Source organism: Lytechinus pictus, chromosome 10 (assembly GCF_037042905.1).
Source record: "Lytechinus pictus isolate F3 Inbred chromosome 10, Lp3.0, whole genome shotgun sequence".
Lineage (NCBI taxonomy): Eukaryota > Metazoa > Echinodermata > Echinoidea > Temnopleuroida > Toxopneustidae > Lytechinus > Lytechinus pictus.
In genome coordinates this window covers 650,899-669,728 of record NC_087254.1, presented here as the reverse complement: position 1 = coordinate 669,728, position 18,830 = coordinate 650,899, and the positions used below count along the sequence as shown (strand labels likewise).

General features: G+C 36.5%; 1 protein-coding gene across 1 annotated transcript; it reads left to right on the top strand.

Annotated features, from left to right (window-relative positions):
• The first annotated feature begins 3,002 nt into the window (after positions 1-3,002).
• Positions 3,003-17,222, top strand: LOC129268968 (acetylcholinesterase-like). The gene is made up of 11 exons (XM_054906417.2): positions 3,003-3,486; positions 5,702-5,884; positions 7,307-7,466; positions 8,129-8,206; positions 8,730-8,848; positions 9,524-9,694; positions 12,033-12,261; positions 12,862-13,069; positions 14,007-14,183; positions 14,806-14,978; positions 15,598-17,222. The coding sequence occupies exons 1-11, from the start codon at positions 3,322-3,324 to the stop codon at positions 15,711-15,713; spliced, it is 1,779 nt and encodes a 592-aa protein (XP_054762392.2). The 5' UTR covers positions 3,003-3,321; the 3' UTR covers positions 15,714-17,222.
• Positions 17,223-18,830: the final 1,608 nt, after the last annotated feature.

The window sequence follows — 18,830 nt, the reverse complement described above, 5'->3', positions numbered from 1 at the left end:
AATATAGTTAAAACATTTGATTTTGACGTATTTTCATCAAATAACCAACAGATGACGAAGCAGAGACAACAATAAAAATCGATAATTGTAAACTTTTCCAAGTTCTGCTGTGATTTTCTTGCTAACCCAATACATAATTGCAAACGAACTGGCCTCCTTTCTGTGTGTGGCAGGCTACTAGCTAAAGGAACGGAGCACATTCTCAATGGTGCAAACAATCTCACGTAATAAACAGTTTTTCCACCAAAATAATCACAAAATCGGCGGGAAATGTTTATAAGTATATTATGGATTCTCAGATTACTGATATGGTGATTTAATCGGAGGAACAAGTTATTGAGTTTTCATAACTAATGTTAGATCTAGTTGTTTCAGCTTTCCTTTTTAGTCCTATTGTGATCTGTGCGAACTTGAAATGGGATGAGAGAGATGCCTGAGTATGATGCCGCGATGTTTCATCTAATTTTTAAGTTTGACAATGTTTCACTATTAAATTTTATTCATTTTTAAAACATTCTATTTCTATTCTAAATATATTTAGAAACACCAAATATCATGATTTTTGTTAGATTATGGGATTTTTTTGTTTGTTTTAAGATTGTACTTTTTTTTCTTTCTTTTTTTTAATCCTTTTTTCTTCATCATTCTATCCTTCCTCTTTGCCCCTTTTTTATTCCATCTATCTTTATTCCCTATCTTTCTTTCATGATCTTCTCCCTCTGTTCATTTTTATTTCTTTCCTTCTTTGTCTTACTCTCCTTCCTTTTTAAAATTTCCCTTTTTTTCCCTTCATTTTTTTCTTTCCTTAAACTTTTCTTTGCTTCCTTCTCCCTTTTCTTTTCGTTCTTTCTCTCCCATTATTTTCTCTCTTTTTTTATTCTCTCCTCCCTTTATTTTTTCCTCTCTTTCTTTCATCCTTTCTTTCATTTTTTTATGTTTTTTCCCCTTCTACTTTGAGTCCTTTTTTCTTTCTTTCCCTCCCTCCTTTTCTTCCGGTTTTTCTTCTGTCTTTATTTCTTTCTTTAAAAAAAATGAAGGAAACATTTTTCTTTTATTTGTTCTTTCTTTCCTCCTCCTTCTCTTGCTTCTTTTTTTCTTTTCTCTCCCTTATGTTTTCTTTTACACATCTTCACTTCCTTCTTTTCTTTTTCTTTCCTTCTTAATTCATTTCAAAGAATGACGGAAACGTTTTTTTTTTCTTTTATTCTATCTTTCATCATTTTATTCTATCATTCCTTTTTTTATTTTTTTTCTCCTTCATTTTTTCTTTCTTTCCGTTCTCAATTCAACTCTTTTCTTTCGCCTTTTCATTCCCTCCTTCATTCTTTCGTTCACCCCCCCCCCCCTCCCTTCCAATTCTGTACATTTTTCACCAAGTCTAACACCGTGTTTTTTAAGACCTAGTTCGGTCGATCCGCTCATGCAGCGTACTTTGTCGATTGTCCCGTATTTCTTTTTGTGAAATCTGGTCGCCCTGTCTACCGTGTACCCATTCACCTCACCTGGGTCGAGTGCAGCAGCAGTGGATAAATTTCTTGCCGAAGGAAATTACGCCATGGCTGGGATTCGAACCCGCGACCCTCTGTTTCAAAGTCCGAAGACTAATCCAAAAAAATGGGCCACAACGCTCCATGAGGTAAAAAAATAAAATAAACAATAAATAAATAAATAAGTGTTACCTGCGCAGCCTAATCAATGGTATAACCAAAGGGGGAGGGGGTCGCCTCGTGTGGCCAAAAAAAAAACCCGGGAAAATAAAAGAAAGGGAGAAAGAAAGAGAAATGGAATTGGGAAAGAAGAAATTATTGTATATCATAATTACTTATAATGTTAATGTATGTTTATATTACACGTATATTACATAAGAAACATTACTTTCATAACTTTATGAAACATAGTTTGTGTAGGGCCTATGTGTTCGTCACTCCTGGTGCTCACATGTTTAATGAGATAAAAATGTACGGGATCCCGTTTTCAAGTCAATATACACCAAATATATTTCCTCGCATTTCGAGCTTTTATCGCTTTATGTAGTGACATGTTTCTTTTCTATGACTACTTAGAGTGATCGCCACCTTAAGGTCTGAATATAAAAAAATCCAGTCAGCGCTTATATATGTTCGCATTAGCGGATTCATGAGGTATGTCTGCTCTTCATGAATTCCTAAAAGCAGTCCTTAAATTGTCTCCTTTGTCTGGTCACAACATCAAGAGATTCCGGCTCGCGCTTGGCGCTTGCAATATTGAGATACGTATCATGTTAATGAATACTACAAAAACTATTTTATGTGTTAGGTGTCATTCTAAAAAAAAAAAATCGAGTTTTGAAATGAAGTTATCGTGGTCATGGTAGAAAGACCCCACCCCTTTTATTTGCCTGCACTTTTCCTCAGCAAATCAGAATATCAATCGTGTTTTTGTATTGAATAAATTCACTTTTCTTCAATTACTATGTGAGATATTCACAAGGAGCGGTTTCATGGGATTTATGGTCGGGGAGGGGGTAAGGGGCATTTCCTTACCACCGGGATCGCCGCCAAGGTAGGAGAGTATAGCGAACAGAAGAAAGAACAGGGGCCCGTTGCAGAAAGGGTTGCAATAAATCGCAACTCTAAAAATCATGCGCAACTTGATTTTCAACCAATCAACAGCGCGCATTTGGGACTTGCGATTGATTTTTTGACTTGCGTTTAAACGCAACTCTTTCTGCAACGGACCCCTGAAGTGATAGTGATGGAGAATGAGGTGGGGGAAGCGTGGTGGGGGAGTGGAAGGGGGGCGTGAATATTATAGACAGAGAAAGTAAAGAGAAAGTCTACCGAAGAACAAGATTGGGGAGAGAGATAGAGAGAGAGAGAGAGAGAGAGAGAGAGAGAGAGAGTGGGGGAGAGAAACGGAGAGAGAGAGAGTGAAAGAGGGGGGGGGTATATTGGGGAGGGTATATGGCAACCCCATTCAGAAACACTATTCACTATTGTAGTGGATCAAAAGGAATTGTTTACACACATCCTCATCTTCATTCTGCAAGAGGCTTCACTTCTTTTGAGCTTTCTCCGCTTGCAAACACAGAAAATAAACACAGAAAACAGAGTCCAGACGGCCTTGCAACGTTTTCTGCTTATGGTATTACGAAAGAAAAGGCACAGGTAAAGTTAGAATTCTAATGATAATGACGATCGATATACCCGACGGAGGACCAAGGAATACTTTGTTGGCAGGACCAATGACTCACAGTACGTAAGAGAGGGTTGCAACGAAGAGGTCCGCGCACGTACAGAATAGAGTTTAAGGAAACATTAAACTAAAAAAGTTTGTTAAAGAATGGAATTCCGCATCATATTTAGCCTTTTGTGCCTTGTCTTAATGCCTGACATATCAACTGCAGATCCGACAGTGACAGTAGCTCACGGAATACTCGTGGGTAAAACGGTCAACTTCACAGAAGAGGACTATATCGGCGTTGATAAACGCTTTGATGTTTATCTGGTAAGCTTTAAAAAAAAAAACATCATCGATGACGAAAATCGGTCATCGAGTCTTTGGAGCTCTGAAGAGCATAATGAATAAGGCCCGTATTGTATACTAAGATATTTCACAATTTATGGATTATTTATTAAAAGTTTCATTTAAGAAGATGTTGCAGTTTCTATCGATGATATTAAGGTTATGTGAACCATGTTTTATTAAACGCAGTAAGCTAATTCTGCAGATTTTGGACATTTTATTGGCTACCATGAGCCATGATTGTGTCAACGTTATCAATATTTTGGAAAGATGAAGCTGCCAATAATTGTTACTTTAATTTTGAGATTGTGCATATATTTAGATATGTATGTAAATGAACAAAACTTGATACTCAATTCTCAATTCCTAATTCTCAATTTTGATTCTCGTGATGTTAAAAATACATTATTTTCTTTGTCATTAAACATTTAACACCCCCATTCTAAATGTATAATCAGTCCAAGAAATGTCTGCTTACGCGATCTCGTCAAAAGCGGGAGAGCCTATAGGTGTTATGCGCGTAAAACATTCCCCATAGACTTGTGGCACTATTGTAAAATTCAAAAGAAATCAACATTAAATTACAGGGTCGAATGTTTACTGCCATTGGATAGGATTTATACCTAACATGCCATATCTGACCAGAGAAGGGTATCGTAGCCAGCTCATTTTAAAGATAAATCGCCATTAATGAAGATAACTATGATGGGATCAAATTTATCAACTGAAACAGTAAAATAGCCCTAAATCTTCCGCCTGTCAAAAAATAGTTCTAAAGTCATTGATATATCTTCCAATTTGGGGAAAGGAAGTTCGGTAGTTATACCATTTCTAGAATCAGTATTAGATTTTCAATTACATTCATCCACTTTTGTCAATCAGCAATATCAAATTGAAAAAAATAGAATGGGTTGGGTCGAACGAATATCTTTAACCTTCCTGTGTGTAATTAGGCTCATGAAACCTGTAGACCCAACAAAGTTGACGCTAGTTAATTATATCCTAGTCACAAGGCGTTCCAATTAAACATCTTTACTTGGGAAAAGTAAGAGGCCAAAACCATACATGCACGCAGGATGTGTGTGCAATTTTGAAATATTTCTTTTCTTATAAATCACAACGTAGATCATAGGACTGGCAAGTGAAATGTTTATTTAAAAGACAAAATCAGTAAAAAAAATATCGCTCACAGTCAAATCTATAATATTCTTGGATTACATCATTTATTTTCATGTTCTTCTCTTTTAAATCCCTACGTTTTGGGCAAAATCATGAACTGGCAAGTGAAATACTGTATTTACACACATAATAAGTATAAATTTTACTCACTGTCAAAGTTCCTATAGTTTTCTAGATTACAGAATATAAGTCTCTTCTCAAACTGACCAGTTAAGAAAACTTTGACCGTGTTCCAACCCTAGAGCGTTTTTATATTCTTATGTTACGCTTGCCATGTTAATCCTACTTTATGGTGGCGTTTTATAAGAAAATATCATTCGAATGCCCACACATCTTGCATGCTTGTCTGTATGTATTTGTGTTGTGGCTAAATGTGCAACACCCTAATTTTCAGTGAAAATGTGTTGTACTTTATAAATAAAATAACTGATCATTCATTTTGGCGACTTATCACAAGATTAAAGTTAACCAGCAGCCAGTTTCAGTGTGCGCATTTATTCGCCATTCTTCAAAAATTCGTGATTTGCCCTCAAAAGGAATTGTTTATAGGACTAAATGAATAACATTGGACCTAATGATTTTTATATATACATTCATAAAATTAATTCAATAATTTAAATTACACAGGGACAATTCTCTCGCAAACGTGATGCCAACAGTTATTTTTGAATGACACATTTTTTCAACATGCTTTTATTAAGGATTTCATTCAAATAAACTCAAGATAAATACAAACAAAATTGAAAAAAATTTTCATTTCATATGAAAGACAAAATACAAAAATATTCACCAGAAACTGAAACAAAATCCATATTATTGTATTTTATTAATTTTCTTTTGTAATATTGCTTATTTGCGACTTCAATGCCTATTTTTTACTCTGTTGGGGGTTTTTGTAATACATTTATCAATAAAAAGGATCTTAGCACTGAACATAGTGAATTCCTTTTCGTAAAATTCGTAATACATGCAATACAATCTTTTTTAATTGATATGATATTTTCTCCATGATATACAGGGAGTACCGTTTGCCGACCCACCCCGTCGCTTCAAGCCACCAGTCGCCAAACAACCATGGGAGGGACCTCTTGCAGTGAAAGATTTTAAAGACGCCTGTTCCCAGCCTCTTCCTCCTCCTTCTTACACTGGTCCATTGTCTGAGGATTGTCTTTATCTCAATGTCTATTCGCCAAGCCCAAAGGTAAAGTATGAGCAATTAAATAAAAAAGGGTGAAAGTTATGGGACAGACCGCCCTTTCCAAGCTATAAAGGCAATCGAAAGTGAGGCTTCTTTCTATAGAGTAACTTTGTCATCATTTTCTCCAAGATGGCGTCCAAAATGGCGTCAGAAATGGCTTTTGGTATTAGAATGGTCAGAAAGGCCGTGCTTCATCCACCTGGGGAATTGAAAAAAAATTGAGGTCTAAACAATGGTTTCAAGGGTAATAATTATAACACATTAGGACAACTTACAATTATAATCAGTGGTCAATTATATGTAAAAAAAAATCCAGCATGGTTTCTAAAACGGCGATTGTAAAAGCTGCCATTTATTAAAACTGGTCAAAGCTCTAATTGATATCCATCTGGGAAATATAATTTTGGGTTTTCACCATGGTTTCATAGGTAAAATAGTGCTATAAGAATCCAACAATACTTCTAAAATGGCGCTAAAGATTGATTTCAAATGCCCATAGTTCATGCAATGTCCACTTGGGAGATATAACGTTGGGGTTTACCCCTTTACACATCATGGCTTAATACTGCATGGGCAAGATAATACCATGGAGCTCCATGATATTACCGTTTGGGACAAATGATAGTCAATGGTCCAGTACTCCTAAAATTAAAGTTCGTGTTCATTACTGATCGAACATGAAACCCGGCTGAATCCTTAATTTCTCAATAGCGCATAATTGCGCCACGCTGACTAGTTGCAGATTATTTCATAGCTTAACGTTCATGAGGTATATTCTTACATGGAATAAACCTTTGAAATAACGCTATTTTGACGCCGCGGCTCGCTTGGAAGAAAATACCGTATAGGAAACAAATTCTCAATTGCTATTTTTACCCCTAGTGTTTCGCCGCCCCTCTCTTTAGAGGAGGAGGTAACCCTGACGAAAAGTCGAAGTAATTAAAAGCAGAACAAATTAAGATTAATGAGCCTATTATAGGCTCATTAATCTTAATTTGTCCTGCTTTTGATTACTTCGACTTCACTAATATATTAGTGAAGGTTTGATGAATATCCATTAAAAAATAACCGAGTTATGAATTTATAAAATTTTGATTTTGTGACGCTCAAACGAGTAGCCCCTTACGGTGTTTTGGTTGTGTGATATACATATTTTTATCAAGATGTCATTAAAAAAAAAAAAAAAAAAGATTACAGACCCCATTCTACGAGAATTTTTTTTTTTATATTCGTATCCATCATTTTTCATTAAAAAGGAATCTGCTCGCATATGACAACACAAAACAAAAGCTTTAAAAATCCTAACCTTTTTATTCTTTGATGGATTTTCATCAAACCTTCAGCAATATTTTATGCTTTTATTAAAACCAACTTATCATCAGGATGAGCTTCCCTATAAATTGTACTTTTTTATTCCTTATGCAGCCCACCAATGCCTCAGTCATGGTATGGATACACGGAGGTGGGTTTGTTGCAGGAACAGCCAACGATCTTGATTACAACGGAATCCCATTGGTCGCTGTCGGTGACGTCATCGTAGTTACAATAAATTATCGTCTTGCTGTCTTCGCAAAGTTTACTACCAGTAAGTTTCGACAACGCATCCATCTCACTCTGATTTGCCGATGTCTCTATGCTCATAAGTCCTAAAATTCCTTTTATTCACGGTTACTTCGTAGAAGTTTGATTGAATAATTTCTAAATTTGATAACTGCTTTTTTTATGGAAAATAGACAGAACAAGAAAAAAAAAAAAAAAAAAAAAAATCTTTGCGGGCATGAATGATAGTGTTACCACACTAATGAAGGGATGAGGGGGGGGGAGGGTCTGCGATCTACCAGAGGATTTAATGTGGATTATTATTATTATACTTAAACAAAACAAACCTTTCTTTTACTGAATGGGAAGCACGGGGAAACTGAGTTTCCGTGCCCAATTTTACCGTGAAAATACTTTAAAATCCCCAAAGTTCAAGGCAAACCTTAATATTTAAAGTGGGAAGTCTTGCATTAGGTTGCCGGTAGTTTGCCGTTAAAAATATGGTAAATTCCTGTCAACCTGCTGCGCAACTGTTAAACCAGAGAGTTGGGAGTAGAACTCTCTGGTTAAATTGAGTCCTTTGTATATTTTACGCTATTTTTCATTCTAAATTTGGTTGAAAAAATACGACTTTTCCGTAAAAGGTACTGAATTTTTGTTGTTTCAGTTTAGTTGAATGCTTCATATCGTTATTTTGTTTTCCTTCAGAGGATGCCGAAGCACCTGGTAATCTTGGTATGTTGGATCAGGTAGCAGCCCTACAGTGGATATACGACAACGTTGAAGGTAGCCACTAAATTCCAATTCATCTAATCGATTTTATTTAGTTTCTTTTACCGCAAGTCCCTGATATCATGGACCTATTACTCTGTAGGTCCATGCTGATATCGACACCATTTCATTGTATTCATGCACTTAGTGATTTCGAGAACTAATCTTGTCTGTAATGATTGCTTATTAGGATGATAAAGGTATAATTATGATACAAGCTTTTGTCGGAAGTCTAAATCGTAAATACTAGGACGCTTTATAGACTTTGATTATTTTGATATCTATAAAAATATATCGAAGCAAGTTAAACATATCAGAGAACCAGAATGTGATAGGGTCAATACGTATTGAACACAAGATTGGAAAACAGGATTACAAAACTGACAGAGGGCCATTAAGAATTAAGTATGCCGTCATAATACTACTCAAGAAGGCAAGATGGCATACTTTATTTACGGTCTATGTCGTATTTCTGAATTCAAATAATCTTGATTTTGTTTGTATATTAAAAATGTTATTATTATATTTTATCAAATAGCTTTCGGAGGAGACAAAGACAGAATTACTATATTTGGAGAGAGTGCCGGTGCAGCGTCAGTAGATTACCTCACACTCTCTAAACGAAGTCGTCATTTATTCAATCAAGCCATCATCCAGGTAAGTAGTATTATTCAATGATGCTGTAATGGAATAGAAAAATGAAAAAAAAAATTACGAGGGATTGAAAATTAGATATGAACGTAATAAATGAATGAATAACAATTTAAACAAAAAACATGAATTAATGAATTTAATTAAAATAGTTGAGAAAATGTATAATTGTAATCGTGATGAAGGCCAGGTACTGAAGTCTTAACATTATTTTCTTTTAAGTTTCTCCATTTCTTAACGGTTCTCCGGAGGAAAAAAAAAATCAGTAATCATGTCTAAAAGTGTGAAAATAAGCATAAAAATGATATTTTATGCATATGCAGTACCCCCACATTCACGTTCGTTCCACGGCCCCTGATATTAGCGATTTTTTGCAGAACGCTTTCTAGAACATCGTATTTCAAATGCCCTTCAAATAACCCTATATAAGTGAACATGAAGTCTTTGTCGAAAATAGGTGAATCAAACCAGCAGTTTTGTCATGGAATTTGGAAACACGACGTATTTGCCATTTTTCGTCAGCACCCAAACGACGAACTGCTTTTCTAATTCACCAATTTTCGACAAAGTCCTCCCAGATGTTCATTGTCATTTAATGGGCATTTTGAATACTTAACTGTGCGAAAACTCACTATTTTCTATTTCATTACCACCGTCTTTTTTATATACTCTTTCTTTTAGAGTGGATCTACATTTCCTGACTGGTCCTTTGATCCCAGACCAGCGGAGATGGAAGTACAAGATGCCAGGAGTCTTGGGGAGGCCTTGGGTTGTGCCACGTCGCCGTCTTCTGCCTTGATCGCATGTTTGGAAACTAAGACTCCAGACGAGATTCTAAGCGCCTCTCTACCGGTGAGTACATGTTAGATAACTTGATAGTACATACTAATTTTCCGAAAATTGCTAAATCTATATTTGATAAAATATTAAGCAACTGACATAATTACCCGATTTGCTGAATGATTTTGATAAATAATATTATCGATCGAAAAAGGCTGTCTAACCCCTTTGTAATCTAAGAACAAGAATACGAAAATTGTAATCTCTTGATCAATTATCAATAGAAGCCCGTTGAGAATTTTTTTAGCAAAGGATATTCCTTTCTCAGAAGCAACGAACGTGGATTGAGTGTCTTTTGAAATTACACTCTTCAAATCAATGACAATAATCGCCGTTGGTGAAGTTGATGGGCAAACTATATCACTTTTAATTCGAGGCCAGCTGGATGATTGCCACTATCACGTGATCTACTTTTGACTGATCTAATAGTAAGATTCTTAGTATGTTGAATATAAAGTGCTTTAATGATAATGTTGTTTGGGTAAAATATGACTTCGGCGTTTACAACTATATCTTCAAAAACAATAATGGATCCATGCATGTAAATATTTTATATCACAGATTACTGAAATTCTAATTGTTTGTTAAATACATGTAACCATCTTTTATAGAACGACTCGCTTGATGATGATGATGATGATGATGACGATGATGATGATGATTTTGATATTTCTGTTAAACATTCGTAGGCTCATCCAATCTAGCTAATTACTACACATCTGCTAATGAAATAAATGAGTTTTGAGGGACGATTTGAAAAGTTTAATGTTGTCAATTTTACGGAGCGAAGAAGGGAGGGAGTTCCATAGGTGTGGAGCAAAATATGAAAAGACACGGTCTCTTATCCCTTTAGGCATGTTAGGTGTGTGACGGGTACATGAAGAGTGATACAATACAAGATCAGCGCAAGACAGGACGTAGACAGCGTTGTTCTATCTAGAGAGGTCACAAGTCATAACCTGGAGCTAAACCACGGACAGCCTTGAAAGTCAGGAGAAGGATTTTGAATTCGATCCTGTACTTAACTGGTAGCCAGTGCAACTCAGTAAAAACAGGTGTGATTTGGTCATATTTCTTGGTACCAGGCAAGCAGCAGCATTGTGTACACCATTTAGTCTGCTCAGCATATGAAGGAAGACCAGCCAGCAGACTGTTACAGAAGTCAATCCTAGAAGATTTCGTGTTGCAATCTTGTTTCGCATATGTGTTGAAGAAAAGACTAGATATTCAGGATTGTAATCATTCCGCTTGACAATATTCCCCACCATCAATTGTCGGATTTCTGCCAGGCAGGCAGTCAGACGCAAAAATAGCATCAGCATTATCATCTCTCACCCTTGGGCCACATGCGATTGCATATCATCCGCGTAAAATGAACTTGTATTCCATGATGAAGAGTATTTTCACAGGAGGCGCAGTGTACAGAGTGAAGAGTGATGGTCCTAGGACGGAACCTTGCGGAAAACCTATGACAAAGTCCCATTGATATTCACCATTTGTCGTCTACAGTGGAGATACGACCGGAACCATGCTATGGCAGTGGCATCAACCTTAAAGTCTACATGCAATCTCTGGGGAAGGACTTCATGGTCTATCGTGTCAAATGCTGCTGACCGATCTAAGAGGACGATTATGACCGCTTTCTTGTTTGTCAGCTGCTCTCAGTAGTATGCCGTCAGATATCCTAAGAAGAGCTTTCTCGACACGGTGAAGCTGTTTATAGGCAGACTGCATGGTCTCATGAAGGTCAGTGTCCTGCAGATGTGTTGTCAATCTCTTCGCCACGACTTTATCAACAACTTTGGCAAGAAAAGGTAGGATTGATATGGGACGGTAACCACTCATTTCCTCCCGATCAAGTGACGGCTTCTACAGCACAGGAGTGCGAGTTTAAGTTCTCCAAGGAACTTTTATTCATGCAGAGAGGCATTTACAGTTCTCGATAACAGCATAGCCATCAAGTCATCATTATCCTTCACAAGTGTATTTGGAATAGGACCAGGGAGTATGAATTTGAAGACGTCTTCCTTACGATTCTTTGTATTTCTAAAGGAGATGATCGCATAAATGCAGTTAGACCATCATCACACAAGGTACATTTCTGTTCAGCTCTCTATCTCATTCCGCTTTAACAGATATGGATGTGTTTGACTGTAAGTTACATCTGATAGACTCAATTTTTTTTCAGTGAAATAACTTGGGAAGTCACCAGCTAACTCAACAATTAGAATTAGAGTTAGGGTTTGGCAAGGAACTGGATTTGACCATTGATACATGTGTCGATACATGATACAGTTGGTCTCCATATACAAGCAGTATGTTAATATCTTCATCTTATCCTATTTTACAGGCGTATTCATTATGCCCCATTTCTGTGGACGGCAATTTCCTTGAGGACAAACCAGCCAATCTGTATGAGCAAAATGACTTCAAGAGGTGCCCTGTACTGACTGGTGTCAACAAAGATGAAGGAACTCTCTTTCTTCAATTCTTCTTTGCCAATAGCCTACATCTACCACGACCAACACTCAATAGTACAGGCTTAGATGGATTTATTAGAGGATTGATGGCCTCATATGGTATGTGTAGTATGTTAAAATTACTTCTGAAATTTTAAGGGTTTTGTGCAGATTCCATGGCATTTGCTCCAGCGACAATTCCAAACACTAATCGAATGCCTAACTTCAACCGAGGATTTAATGCTGTGCTCTACCCTAAACCTAAAACTACATTGCAACTCTAACCCTACCCATATATATACATCTTGGACAAAATAAAGCCCGGACTAATAGTCGAAGGGGAAAAATAGTGTCGTGTCCCCGATTTGCTTTATCTGAGCATTTATCATTACCGGAGCAAAATAATTTGGGGAAAAACCCCTTCTCCAACTAATTTCCTAGTTTTTCGTAAGCGACTTCCTAATTCCAATTCTTCTTCCTTATCTTCCGTTTTTCTTCTTCCCCACATCCCGCTATCATAATGGCGCCACCCTTGATTTTCAATCATTATAAATTGTAATTCATTATCAATATAAACTTCTTTTTTTTCAACACTATTATAACTTTAATCATAGCCATCATTGATATTTCTGATCTTCAAGATGGCTAATCTACAGCTGGTGTATTTGCATGCATTACCGGATAATATTATTTATATCGTTTTTACTTACGAAACACCAGGCGTCACCGATGATTTCCTGATCGCTGCGATTCTTCAGCAATACACGGACTGGTCCATTGTCGAGAACCCTTCTGCCGATCTGATGCCATCTTTCATAGAGTTTGCTGGAGATCACCGATTCGCCTGTCCTTCAGATCAGTTTGTTAGGTACCATGCTCGTGTGGGGGACACTGTTTTCAAGTACTTCATGACGCATGAGCCGTCACGGTACGTATGCGAGCTGAAATGATGTAGGTAAATACACTATATATATGCGGCGGCTGTAGCCTCCAAAAATGGTCCCGCGACCTTTGCATCTGCGACAATTGCTCCTTCTGAAAATGCACTAGTTAGGCGAAAGATGCACCAGATCTTCAAACCTTATCTTAACCTCCACCCGTGATTCTGAACCCCAAAGACTTATCACAACTCTAACTCTCACCTTGTATTTTTGGAGAAATTAACGGAGAAGTAATTGTCGTACGCAAAGGTCGTGCAAATCGGAGACTATAAAAAAAAACAAGGGACTATTGCATGGGATTCACCTGGTGATTATACATTTTTACAGGACAGTACTGCACCCTCGCTTCCCAGGGAAAATAATTATTTTTTCTGGACATTATTTTCTGGCTGCAGAGTTTCCTTATTAAAGATGAACAGGTAACCTTTAAATTTGATTCAAATAATTTGTAATGGACACATAACGACCGATTGGGGTTCAGTCAATTATTTGATGAAAGCAGGAGATTAAAACGAGTGGGTTTATCTCACAGCAACGGTGGGCGTTTGCGAACGAAAAGAGTTTTATCTAAAGGTTGCCATCTTGTTAATGTAGTTAATACATCATAATTTAAGTGACGCTTTATGAAGTGTTTGCGATACACCTTTTATCAACACATTAGAATTTACATGTTGCAAATATTTAAATATTTTGACACCGAGAGCACTTCATGAAAGGACTTTTCAGACGCGTTATCCGAGAGTTGCCATAGTAACAGTTCTTCTCAGCCAATCAAAATCAAAGAAATATGTCTGATCTGATGAAAGGCTCTCCAGATACTTGAGAACAATTTTGAATGATACTGCTAATTAAAGAATCGACGCTGTGAAACGAGGATGAATGAATATTAAATGCTAAATAATCAACGCCATATTTTTTTTGCAGTTCTCTTCTAGGTTTGCCAGATTGGTTTGGAGCTGGTCACGCAGAAGAAATTACGTTGGTGTTTGGGCTGCCATTCATTGAACATCTTCCTTTGAGAGGGTTAGACCAGATGACGGACGAAGAAAAGAAGTTGTCTGTCAAGATGATGAAGTTCTGGACGAACTTTGCTAAATTTGGGTAAAGCAGTATGAGTTCTACTGCATCTTTGAAAACTTTAGAGTATCTTTAGAAATAGAAATGTAAGCTTCTCCTGGAAAGATCATAGTGCCCCTACTGTGTGTTCACAGTGTGGAATACAATGTGTTATCACCTTCACACTGTTGCATTGGAGCATTTAAACAGTGTGAATCATATTTTCACATAGTCGACCGTGTGAACACGCTGCGAACAGTCACACTGTCGAGGTGTCCACAGTGTGAAAAAATTACTCATTCATTGAAAAACAAACGCTATTAGACATGTTAGCGCAGACTTCAACTGTTTAAATTAAATTTGTGTATGTCTAGTCCAGTGCGTTCATGTGTATGATGGTGTGTGTGTGTGTGTGTGTGTGTATGATGAAGTTTGTGTTGATCTGCAGCTGGAGATAATTCCAGGGAGGGTGTGCGTGTGTGTGTGTGTGTGTGTGTATGATGAAGTTTGTGTTGATCTGCAGCTGGAGATAATTCCAGGGAGGGTGTGCGTGTGTGTGTGTGTTGGGACTCCAAGCTACTGACAACAACTGTGAGATTTACAATTGTGAACTGTGAAATTCCAGATGGAAGATTATGTAAAATGCATGATATCATTTTATCAATAGGGATCCAACATCTGGAGCTGACCCTAGTGAAGGGTTGGGCACCTGGCCATCCTTCACTGTACCAGAGCTCTCTTACAAGGAGATATCCCTGGATTTTGGTGTAGGAAGAGCATTGAAGGCCAATCAGTGTCAATTCTGGAATGACTATTTCCCAAAGCTCCAGGATATTATTGGTATGTTCATTCATAATTTTATTTAGACTTGGTATACGTACTTCATCTATTCATATTCCTTTGCATTTTTACATCGTACAGCGCAGTTTAGAATCATACAATTCAAAGAGTTCTGCGTCGGCGTCAAATGTAGTAACAAATGAAGGCTTTATATATATATATCGTCATCGTCATTATCGTCATTAGCAGTAGCAGCGTGTATAAACAGTTTGCTGCTTGTAGTATTTTTTAATAGACACGATTGAGATACATCAATATCTTACCTCTTATAAATTCTATATGATGGGAATCGTATTTCACTGAATCTGAAAACTATATATAGGCCTATGTATATATTGAACCTTTTATGTTGGCACAGTGTGAGGGCGGGCTGACTTTGAGTTCTTAGAATCCTTGATCATTTTTAGGGGAATTAATGGATTCGTGATATGTAGATATTGTTCAATGAACAAAAAATTCTCCAAAAGTGCTAACCTTCCGTGCGGTGAAAAGTTTTATCCACTCAGGGTAACAACCATTGCATTAATAAAATTTTGTTATTATCGTGCACAAAGGTGAGAAGACGGTTAAACAGTTTTCGTAATGAATAATGTTGATTTTTATCTCTCTATTTTTGAAGCTTCGATCGATCCAGGTTTATTGGACTGGCGGAGTGAGTTCAGCAGATGGCAAGGTGAAATGTCTGACTGGCAACATGAATATGACCAATACAAGAAAACTCCACGGTGCAACTAATCTCGTTCCATGCGATATGCTCGATTTTTGAAAAACTCACACAAACTATATACATGTAGGCCTATAAATTGCTACTCAATATTTGACTATGATTATTCTCAAATAAGTCACGCATTTGATCTGTAGTACAGATTTTATTATGAATAGAAGACCCGGATTTTAATTTCATAGAGAATGTCAGATGAAAATGAATTGAATTTATATTTTAGGTATGCATTTTTATGAAAGAAGCGGAATTATATTGATAGCTAGTTCTAGTTCTGTAAAAGGAAAATGCATCTGTTTCATGCTTAACATATTATTGTGACCACTCGATAGATAATCATAATTTATAGAAATGTACGAATTGTATTGTATCTGTCTGTGTAACTGACAAAAAGCCTTTAGTTTCAGAAAACTTAAAAAAAAAAAAAAAAAAAAAAACTCGACACATTATTATTTTAAATATAATATTGTTTCAAAATGAAACTTTCTTCTTTCCAATCCAATCCAAAATTCATTTGATATAGCGCCATTTTCCTTTCGGTTACTCCACTTCTTTATTTAACGATACAGGCTGAATTTAACACTTTTATACCTAAGTAACAAAATAGACAACATTAAGATTTTATCGATAAATCTATTATACTTATTGAACTTGTAGCTGACAGCTTTAAAACCTATATACATGTATTTGTTTGTTTTTTTGTATACTTCCTAAGAGTGAATGTCGCTATATCACTACTGGATTATGTGAATATGTTTGCCATGAAACAGTAATGACGTGTAGGGTATGAAATAAAAAATGCGTTCTATTGTTTTCAATTTTGCATCGAAACTTAGTGTTAGATCGAATGACCGATCAAAACAAACTTTCAATAGGACGTCCTCCCCCTCTGTCGACTTCCGACGGAGACATCTTTTTTGGCCTTATCATACTTTTCAAAAAGGGACAAATCTACGCCTGCCATTATTTTTTATTCCCATTCATTTAGGCCTATTGCATTATTATCACTTGTCATAACAATCTATACATAAGCTTGTATAAACTTTGACAAACGATGGCGTTTTCTTGAATTAACTAAAAGGAGGTGAACTGTTTTCTTTGATAGAACTTTATTGCTACTCTCATTATAATTTGATATTTTCATCTATTATGCAGGTGTTTTCGATGTGTATAACAATAATAATTATTTAGCTGGTGTTGTTCTAGTTGACATTTCGATCATATCTCTTTTTTTTATTACTACTATTTTTCAGGGGCTATTGGGTCCTTTCTTAATTCATATTTTAAAAAGTTAAAGACATACAAACTAATCTCAATTGCATGCTGTGGAAGGAATTGAAAATACGCTTAGACAAGTGCAAGGCGAAAGGGGGCGCTATACCGCCACTCGTCTCGGTGCCATGTATTGGCTCTGGATAATTCTGGCCTTTGAGAGGCTACGTTTTATTTTTTTTTTGTTGTATTGTAAGAATAATACCATTAGTAATGATAATAATAAACAATTTTATTTGGCACAAACTATAGTTAAGTTTCTAAGCGCTCTAAAGGTAGTATGAGAAAGAAAGAGAGAGAGAGAGAGAAAGAAAAGGAAAAACAACCATATTGGACCTACATGTAAATACATCATTAAACATAACCTAAAAACATCATTATACATATTATCTGAGACTGAATTTTGACAATTTGGAAATACCAAGTATTATACAGCTTTGGATGTTGTTACGTAGAACCTTGATGACACTTGATACCTCCCTTTCCGATATATTTTCTGCCTTTTTTCCGTGAACTGTTGATTGAGATGGGAGGTAGGTCAAATGTGAAATGCAATACTGTTGCATAAAAAAGCGTGCACGTTGTTTGTGCTTTGTTCATTCCCTTACAAATAAAAAAACACAACACGTATTATATCTTGGTCACATTTGCTCTACGGCGGCCATACGGTGAATCGAAAACAGCCGTTTTAACATTTACCAGCTACATATATAGAGGTTTTGAATAAAATTGAATAAAACGGCTGTTTTCGACTCGCCGTACGACCGCCGTAGAGCAAATGTGACCAAGGTATTAGTCATAAAATTAGAAACGAGAGAAACACGTTGCTCAGTGTCTTCAAATTTGAGCTTTCCCCTTACATATTTCGGTAAAATTGAGCAAATACTCATTTCGAATCAAATCGCAATCACCCTAGAAGAGCCGCAGGTGAACGTCGTAACCTGATATAAAGCAAAAGTGTGGTGTTAATCCGTCTATGTACATGGTGGACTACACCAGTCATTCTACTCCGGTGTTATTTACTGTTTTAATTCAACACCCATGGACATTAGTGGAAGCGCCGTGGTGTAGCGGTTCTGACTCTCGCCTTGTAATCAGAGGGTCGTGTGTTCGAATCCCACCATGGTCTAGCGTCCTTTGGCAAGGCGTTAATCCACACTTTGCCACTCTCGACCCAAGTGCTAAATGGGTACCCGATAGGATGCGAAAGCCTATGTAGTATGCCTAGCAATTGAGTCTTGGAACTCTTGTTGGAATGCTCCCCAGGGAGTGGAGCATATGCATACATTGTATGCAAGGATCCGATGACCGGGGTAATAATATATCTGTAAAGCGCTTAGAGACGTCGTTCCGATGTGTTAAGCGCTATATAAATGCGGAATATTATTATTATTATTATTATTAGACCAACGGATGTTATCACAACAACTTAACACTGTCCGGTGTTATGTTCAAACTCTAGGGTGTAATAATAACACATCATGGTGTGTCCCTCTACCAGTTTAAAACCCCAGTTTTTACAGTGTACACGTATTTCAGTGACTTCTTTCTACCACATTCTTGCAACCAGTGGCGTAACGGGACTAACAATTTTGAGGGGGTTGACCCTGGTGTATGGGAAAAGTCGCGAGCGATCGAGCAAATTGTGTACCCTTTTCATAAAAGCATAATTTTGTGATACATTTTTTAAAAATGATAAAATGTTTCACCCCATTAATTTCCCTTTTCTTTCCTTTTTTCTTTGTTGTGGTGAAACTGTTTTATTATTACTAGTATTATAATTATTACTATTATTATTATCATTATTATTATCGTTTTTATTATTTATGTATTTATTTATTTATTAATTTATTCATTCA

Excerpts from the sequence above, each read along its gene's own strand:
- LOC129268968 (XM_054906417.2), top strand. The coding sequence starts at position 3,322 with ATGGAATTCCGCATCATATTTAGCCTTTTGTGCCTTGTCTTAATGCCT. Across the intron at positions 3,487-5,701 it reads AACGCTTTGATGTTTATCTG|GGAGTACCGTTTGCCGACCC; the intron begins GTAAGCTTTAAA and ends CATGATATACAG. Across the intron at positions 14,184-14,805 it reads ACGAACTTTGCTAAATTTGG|GGATCCAACATCTGGAGCTG; the intron begins GTAAAGCAGTAT and ends TTTTATCAATAG.